An 8,470-nucleotide genomic window follows, 5' to 3' on the forward strand; every position below is an offset into this window, starting at 1 on the left:
GGGGGAGCTGGGGGTGGAGCTGCTCTCTCTGGGGGTGACTCCTGGGGGCTTTGTCCTGTCCCTGTTGAAAGGAGAAGGACATAAATGAATGAGAAGGGGCAGGAGACGGAAATCACCAGTTTGAGAGCCACTGTACTGGGAGTTCTGATTTATAGAGCCCGATATAATAAATATACATATTTATACATATATATATGTGGATATACCGGATCCTCAGACTCACCTCCTTCCATTGCAGCTTATCGCTAGCTCAGCTGCAGTCTGGAGCATGGGACAGAGCCAGCATGACAGCTCAAGGTCTGATTACCCACTTGCCTGTGGGTAATGTCGCAGGAAGCTATGACATTGGGTAAGCCAAAACCCAGCTGCGGCTATTGCAAAAGCTCTGTGAGAACCTGTATGTCCCTGGCTGGGCTTTCAGCCTGATGTAGGGGTGGATTCAGTGCGGGGATGTGGTGGCTGTCCCTCTTCACCGTATCAAGCTGGTAGGGCTGATGTTCTTGGTCACTATAAGGGAGTCATTGAGTCTTGGAGACCCACACTTATGTCATGGACAAAGTCCTGGCTGGACCCTGATGCCAAGTCATGGGTGTTTGGCTGGAAGTCTTCCTATCCAGCAGCCCAGGGAAGAGCAGAGCAGAGCAAAGCAGAGCAGGAGTGCTTGGTGCTCAGCAAACCCAGCCCGACCTACCGCTCTGAAACTCCTCAGGCCTTGGGAAGCATCGGGGAGTAAAAGCAGGAGTTTCTCTTTAAGCGGATGGTGCTTCTGTGCTCCAAAGAAAACACATTTCTAAACTAATCCCCCCGTGCTAATTCCTCTGGACTTTAAACCCTTGAGGAATGAGCTGATTTGTATATATTGGCCAGCCTGGCAGGTTCCTTGGCTTTCAGCACAGCACTCTGCTGGGATATGAACCTGTTGGTGCAGATCGCTTCTCCCTCTTAACCCCGTCTCCGTCCCTTGCGTGTCACTCTCCTTCCCCCAAAACATAACCTGCTTCCTGCAAACCCTCTCTGGCTGCTGCAGGAGGGGAGCTGGTGCCATGGAAAAGCCATGGAAGCCCAGGTTGAGGTCTGTGGCCAAGGCGAGCAGCCCACAGCTTTGCTTCCCATGAGCAGTCCCCCATGGGGGGGTGTTGAATACCCTTGTTCCCCCAAAAACTGACTCCCTGGATTCAGGTGAACAGGGGAGTAAGCAAAGGTCAACAAGGACTTAGAGACCATTACGGGTGTTTCGGTGTCTAACATCTACAGGAACCTGTAGGAATTAGATGCTAAAATACCCCTGAGGACGCCGTGGTCTGGACGTAGCCCTGCTCAGCTGCGGGGATGCCTCTGTCCTTACCAAGACCCCTCGTAATGAATGAAACCCAGGAGAGCACTTACTCCAGGCTCTGGAGCCTCTTCAGTTCTTCCTTGAGAGTTTTGTTCTCTTCCCTCAGGCGGTTCGTCTCGTTAGCTGCAGGGACACAAGTTGTGCCGTGAATTCAGGGATCGCAAGGAGAGAGCTGATGCTCTTCGCAGCTTGCTGGGGTGCATGGGGGAGGAGGAGGAGGGAATGGCACCAGGTTTCGAAGGGATGCTGAATTTCCTCCCTTCTCTGAAAACATGCTGGGGGCTAAGGGATAAAAGGCAGCAACTTTCTGACTTGGGTTTGGTCAGGATTGGGGTCTGCTTGCAGCCCATCCAGCTCGGGGGGAGAGCGTGACCCAGACGGGGTGGTGGCTGCAGCATGGTGGGATGGACACAGCTGGCATCCTACGCGTGAGCACCCATGGCCTCCTCGGATGAGCGGGTGCTGTGTTAGCGGAAGGGCTGGGGGCCTCGAGTGGGATGGGATGAAGGTCAGAGGGAGCTGTGAGCACCCAGCAGCCGGGTGCCGCAGCGGGGAGGCAGCGAGCGTGAGCAGGCAGGCTCCCGGGCAGGGTGGGCTGCTGCCTCGGCTTGCTCCTGCTCAAAAGCAGCACTCGGGGAGCAATGGCATAACAGGGGAGGCAAACCAAGGGCTGCTGGCACATCTCCGTCCCTCCTAATGCCTTATCTGTTTTAACCCCACAACCCTCCCTGGGCCAGCCAGACCCCCAGGGAAAAACACCCTGAGCCTGAGCAGTGCTGGGAGCTCTGCCAAAGGCTCAGGAGAAGATCCATCACACGTGTTGCTTGATTTCCATTTACCCATGCCGAGCTGCTGCTGTGACTTCCCTGTCTTTGCCAGAGTGTTGCTTCTGCGGTGCCAAATGCATCTTTTTTCCCGGCAGCTGACATGGCCTGGCCAGCTCGGGGCTGCTCTCGGCATGAGCATCTCTCATTTTTCTGGAGTGTGGAGGGCTGCAACCCCCCAGCTCTGCCGCTGTGTGCGAGCAGTTACCTCTGCCTGGGAGGGACTTGGGCTGCCATCCACAGTCCTGGTCAGATCTGATTTTTCAAGGCTTCTGCACTTGCATTGGCTCCCTTCCTTCTCCCCATCCCCAAACCCCTCCTGGGTGCCTGGTCACTGTGAGGGTTCACATGCAAATATCTAGGAGAAGTATTAACTGAGCAAAGACTCAACCAGGCAAAGCCGAGCTTACAGCAGGCGGCGGTACGTACTGAGGATGAAGATGTGCTGCAGGCTCTGGAAATGGGAGGTCTCGTACTCATTCTGCTTCTTTTTCGCCAGCTCCTGGGTGACCATGCATCTGTCGCAGAGACCTGCTCGCAGCCTGGCGGAAAACCCACGGCAGCTTGTTACTACATGGTTCCCACGGGAGAAATAAGCTCCTGCCCTCTGCACAGAGAAGCGTGAACCCCCAGCCCATCACCCAGAATTGGTGAGAGGGGTTATCACCGTGCAGCCCAGTGCTGGCCCTTCACCTCCGCCAGATCCAGTCCCATCACCATCAGCTTAGAAAAGCTCCTCTGCATGTGCCCAGGCTCCCCCAGTTCTCCCAGCAACCGAGTATGAGCAAAAAAGAGGTTCATGTGCTACGCCCCGCTTCTGGGAAGACAGGAAACCCCAAACTCTCTCCCTAGGAGGGTGCACTCGCTGCCACCGAACAGCACCCTATTGAAAAATAAAACTTACCTGTTTTCTAACACCTTTACGTTTTCCTTAAGGACCTTCTGTTGTTCCCTTAATTGGTGATTTTTAGCAAACAACTCTTCAATTCTCTGAGCATCACTAATTGAAGAAACAGAACAAAGAAAAGAGGTTTATTAGATTTCTCCCCCAAATCTGTGCCTTTATCTGCAGCGCCCTGTCAAAGGGGAAGGATTTCTGCCCTGAGCCTGCCGTGCTGCTCACACTGGTATGGCTGAATTGCTTTTGCTTGTGTGGCAGGAGGGGAAACAAATGCGTTAGAGCCCAGACACTGCCCTGCAACACCTGCCTTTGGAGTTAGCAGCTTGCTTCATCCCGTTTTATTGCTTCCCAAGAGAGCAAGTGCCTGCTGGCACGAGCATCACTTGCCAGTGGGAAGGTAAACTGGAGGTGGGCTGGGATCACCCCAAGCCCTGCCTGTGCTGGGGACTTGCATGGTGAAAGTTACCCAAAGGTTTAAATTTGGGAGAGCCAGAAAGGCGGACTGTGCTCTCTAAATCAGGCAGCCTCGGAGGAGTGCCCGGGAGGTGTGAAAATGAAGTGGCGTAACCTCTCCTCCGCCCCCCGTCCCGCCACGGCGTGGGTAGAGCAGACGTGGTGTTGCTCACCGGCACTTCTCCGTCGTCAGCTCCGTCAGCTTGCTTTGCAGACCTGGAATAATTAAGAGAGATGGAGAGGTGGGTATTTATTGCCAGTTCCCTGGCACTTCAGAAACAAGATGCAATGATGGAACTTCAGGAGGGTGCCTGGCTTTGCAGAAACCTCATCAATTTACAAACCTTATTTCTGAGAAGGAATAGCACATTGCCTGTCTTAAGCAATATCACAGCTGGAAAAGTTGTAGAAAATGTGAGCACATTTTGTATTTCCACTATTTAATGAGTCTGCATTCCCCCACCCCCCGCCCAAAAAAATAAAAAAAGGTCTGTTTCAGTTTTGTTTCTACTTATTTCTCATTACAGCATGTATTTCCCAGGTGGGCAGTATTTTATAACTCTCAGGGCTGCAAAGCATCTTGGAGGATATTTACAGCTCAACAAGAATGGCTTTCGTTGATGGATCTGGAGACGTTACATCTTGTCAAATCCATTTTATGCAAAGTAGATGTAAACATGTGGTTTAAATTGCTCAACAGTTTCCTCTAACTCTCACATGACTTGAAATTACACAAGAGAAGAATGAATTCATAAGCCAGAATCCTCCAAAAGCACTGTTGTTTTGTTCATAATATTGATACTGGGAATTATTCTGATAGGAAAATGATTGGATTTGGCATTTGGTTGCTTAACCTAATGGTTCTTATTTTAATAATGTATGACCCAAGGAATAATTTATTCCCTAGAAGAATAAACTATCTAACCTACTCTAAGGTTTTCTTTAACAGAGCCTCACACTCCTGCTGCTTCAGTCTTACAGATTATTGCATCTTTCCACTTTTCCTTTGATCTCTCAGTATCTAAATATACTCCAATCCACATCGCTCGGAGAAGATGCCCAGCGGGTGTGCATGTCACTTCTGCAAACCTCCCAATTCACCTTTATCACAGACCATGGCAGCAGGAGCACGAAAGGAGCCAAATCCCTCGTGGAGCAAGTGGGATTCCCGCAGGTGGGATATCTCCAGGGATATTGGATGCAGGAACACCCTCTCTCTTCTGCTCCTCCTCATCGTCCAAAAAGTTACTGATTTTCTCAGTAAACCTTGTTCTTCACTGGGATAAGATGGATAAACCATACCAAGGTGCCATCAGATGGTGTGGTCCCCTGAGGCGGGGGGGACCTGCGTCCCAATCCATCCCCGTGGGTGATGCTTGCTGAACCCTAATTCCCAAAGCTCCCTAATCCACACCCGCTCCTCTTCCCTTCGGGTTATTTCAAACCAAACAGATCAAGGTGGCGTCACAAGGAAATGGATCTCTGCTAGTTTTTAATAAGACTTCTCATGTCTCCTTACCTTGGACCTCTTTCTCATGGATTTCCTTGAGCTTATTCAGGAACTCTGAAAAACTCTCCGTGGTCATGTTCAGGGCTGCGCTGCACGCTGGGCTGCTTCCAGCGCGAGGATGTCCTTCCGTTTCAAATTATCTAGGTTTCAGCCTAAAATAGAAACAAGAAGTCCAATAAAAGAGAAGTGTCTTGTGCATGTGGTGTTCTGGAAATTCTTGGAAACAGGACAAAGCCCAAATCTAGAAGGAGAAACCATTTGCTAAAGCACGGAGATGCACAAAGCAGCAGGCTCATCCCGGGAGGCATTTTCAGACCTGTCCACCCTGCCTCAGCCCCGGGCTGGGGGCACGGGCAAAGCAGAGAGTGATGGCTTTGAAAATGGGAGAACTGAAAGCCCAGCTGAAAAATCAGGCTTTTCCTCTACTTTTTGAGCTGTTTAAATCACGTTTCTCTGGGATGAGGCGGGGCAGGGCATCTTGAGGAAGGGATTGCAGGGCTCGTGTGGGGACTGATGATGGGAAAACTTGCGGCAGCTTTGGTGCTCGAGCCCGATGGACCCATCTCCCGCTAGGTCCTGAGATGCTCCCGTGCATCCTTCCTCCCTCTGGCACCACGCACAGCTTCCTCGGAGACAACACGTACCACTCGGCCGCCCTGCTGTCATCGCTCAGGCTCCCCGTGTGTCCTCGCTGTCTGCAGCCTCTTCAAACCCTTGGGAGACACCAAACTGAGTGTTATTCACCCCATTTTACAGAGAAACCATTGAGAGGTGATGGGCAGAGCCGAGCCCCACAGGAAGCCTGGGGGGTGCAGAGCCGGTGTGGGCACAGCACCTGTGGTGCTGAACGTGAGCTGGGGCACCCAGGGGTGCGCTGGCTGTCCCCAGCCCCTCCATACCAGGAGCAGTGTCCCAGCTCCTGCCTGGGCTCAGGTCTCTGCTCAGCTTGCCCCTGCCTCAGTTTCCCCATTGATGTTATGGGGAAACTCCATCATGCTGAGTGCCATCATTTAGTGCTGGCGGTAGCGTTCTATAATCCCCGACAACAGATAAAGTGCTCTGCTCTCTAAAAAAAACCTTGCTTTTTCCTTCTTTGGTTGAAAACTCCCCTAAAAAAACAGGAGAGATGGAGAGCAGCCAATGATACCCCCAGCTCAGTAAGCTGGGAAAGGCAGGAGGCAAACAAACAGCCTGAAAGTAAAGTGGTTGTTTTTTAAGAATTTTGCCGTAATTTTAAGAATTTTGCCCTAATCCCAGTGATCATAAATTTTGAAATTACTAGCAAGAATGGAAAGTGGAAACTTTGGAGATGAGAAAGCTCATTTCTCCTTGGGATGCTGATGCACTAGCAAGAAATTTAACCCTACCCCAGCCGAAACCAGGACATTGGGATCAATAAATTAACCCCTATCCCAGCCGAAACCAGGACATTGGGATAAACTCTTTCCTTTCCATCAGCCAAAGCCTTGGGGAGTCTCAGATCTCCTGAAATAGCTGTGGGCCCAGGTCCCTCCTGGACCATCATGGTACCGGGGAGGGGCGTGCATCTGCGCATCCCCGCAGAGCATTGTGGAGGGTCCCCTGGGGTTTGGGCAGGAGGGGTGTGCAACCTCCCTGCCCCCCTGAGCAGGTCAGCAAAGCCCTGCCCACCCTGAGGTGTCCTCCAGGACCACCAAAACTACACTGGGAGAAGAGGGACTTCCACGTGAGGGCATTCAGCATCGCCACATGGGAGTTTCTCCCCTAAAAGTCACACCGGGTTACTGAGTCACGGACGGTAATCCCGTTCCCGACAAAGCACCTGGGCACGCAGACTGCAGAGATGACCAGGGAGAAAACCTCCCCTCTGTTCTTCGAAGGTGAAAGGCCAGGTTGGGACCTGGGTTTTGCAGCCCCACGGCAGCACAGGGAGGTTTCCGCCGTGCTCCGGCACGCTCCCAGCCCGGCTCCCTGCCGGCAGCCCGCCTGTGCCTTTATCTGCATGCAGAGCAGAGGTGTGCCGGATCACCTGCATATGCAAGATGTGGGCACGCAGAGCTGGAAGAAGAAACTTTCCCCTAAAGCGTCTGATTTTCAAAAGAAATGAGGCACGCGCCAGCGAGCAGAAGCAGGGAGCTCGGCTTGTGTGCTCTTACCACGCTTGGATCAGCGAAAGAGCTTCATTGCCTTTTGAGCAAACAAGCAGAGGTCTCACTGTCTGGTGAAACAATTAAAAAAAATATTCATTGCTCCCACTTCCCTGGGCATAACCCACCCTTTCCCAGGGCTGAGTGATCTCTCCCAGCAAGTAAAAGCCACACGAGGCACGGCGTGGCTTGTCGTGGCTCGGGCAGGTCGGGATCAGCTGCTGTGAAATGGGATTGGGAACCGATCTCCGCTGCTCAGCCCCAGAGCTGAACAACGAGCCAGGTGAAATAATACCCGGTTCTACTCCAAAAAAACCCAAAACCCCTGATGAAAAGATGTTAATAAGAAGCACTTTCCGGGACCGCTGAGTCCTCAGTTCAGCTCTGCCCTTGGCAAAGCACCTCCCCAGGGCTGAAGAGAGGTGAGACCCACCGCTGCTGTCACGGGGCTGAAACTCCGAGTGCTGGCTGGGAAGGCTTTGAAGTCCTCAGGCACTAATTCCCATTGCATTCCCCAGTGCTGTATACTGGGAAGGGATTGCAACTGGAAGCAGAGCTGGCAGCGGCCGCGTGGGCTCCCTACGATGCTCGCTGGTGCCGGGTCAGCCCCTGCCCACCTGGGTGCTGCCCTCTCCCCAAGGCTGGTGTCTCGGAGGGCTGAACAGCACCCGGCATTTGGGGCCACAGGGATCCAGCTGGGACATCCCGGGAGGGTGACATCCAGGCTGGGGCTCGTGCCAGCCCGCGGCTGGGGGAGGCAGGGCTGGGCGTGGATGTGGTGGGAGGCGGAGGGCGTAGGGGCAGCCCAGGTGCTCAGCGCCGGATCGGGATCCCTGCTGCTGTGACTCAGCGCTGCGGGCAGAGCCCGGCAGATCAGGATTTGGGGCTGGGGTGTGGGCAGCAGCTTTGCCTTCCATGCACGGCTGCGGTGCCACCAGGGTTGGGGCTCACTCCTGATTTTCTTTTTCTCAGAGCCCCCAGGTCAGTGGAGATCTGCAACCTCCTGGGGATCCGATCAGCAGGGAAAAGCTATTGCCATTTTCGGTGCTTTTTGAGATGCCAGCACCCGTCCCTGCCTGCAGACGGGACTGCCTCTCTGCGGCAAACCTGGTGAGGACTTTGGGTCTCTGGTCTGTGCACACACACGGTTACAAAGATGTTGCACGAGCATCGGTCCCCATGTATCTGTACCCAGGATTTGGCCTTTTGCTGCAGCAGAGCCACCCCGCAGGCAGCCCAGGCTCTCCGCAGCATTCGGCTTTGCTCCCTTCTTGCCCAGTGTAGACTGGCCAAGGCATGAAGCCGCAGTCCCCCACCCCA

At 53.3% G+C, this 8,470-nt stretch overlaps 1 protein-coding gene across 1 annotated transcript in view; it reads right to left on the minus strand.

Moving 5' to 3' along the window:
• The window catches only part of RBBP8NL (RBBP8 N-terminal like), a 13,741-nt gene extending 8,641 nt beyond the window's left edge, over nt 1-5,100 (minus strand). The window contains exons 1-6 of the mRNA XM_009575215.1: nt 5,034-5,100; nt 3,688-3,730; nt 3,065-3,160; nt 2,590-2,702; nt 1,387-1,459; nt 3-61 (exon numbers count right to left, since the gene is read on the minus strand). Of these exons, the coding sequence (XP_009573510.1) occupies nt 3-61; nt 1,387-1,459; nt 2,590-2,702; nt 3,065-3,160; nt 3,688-3,730; nt 5,034-5,100 (451 nt within the window). The remainder of the gene's footprint in view (nt 1-2; nt 62-1,386; nt 1,460-2,589; nt 2,703-3,064; nt 3,161-3,687; nt 3,731-5,033) is intronic.
• Between the last annotated feature and the right edge of the window lie 3,370 nt (nt 5,101-8,470).

Source organism: Fulmarus glacialis, unplaced genomic scaffold, assembly GCF_000690835.1.
Source record: "Fulmarus glacialis isolate BGI_N327 unplaced genomic scaffold, ASM69083v1 scaffold14923, whole genome shotgun sequence".
Lineage (NCBI taxonomy): Eukaryota > Metazoa > Chordata > Aves > Procellariiformes > Procellariidae > Fulmarus > Fulmarus glacialis.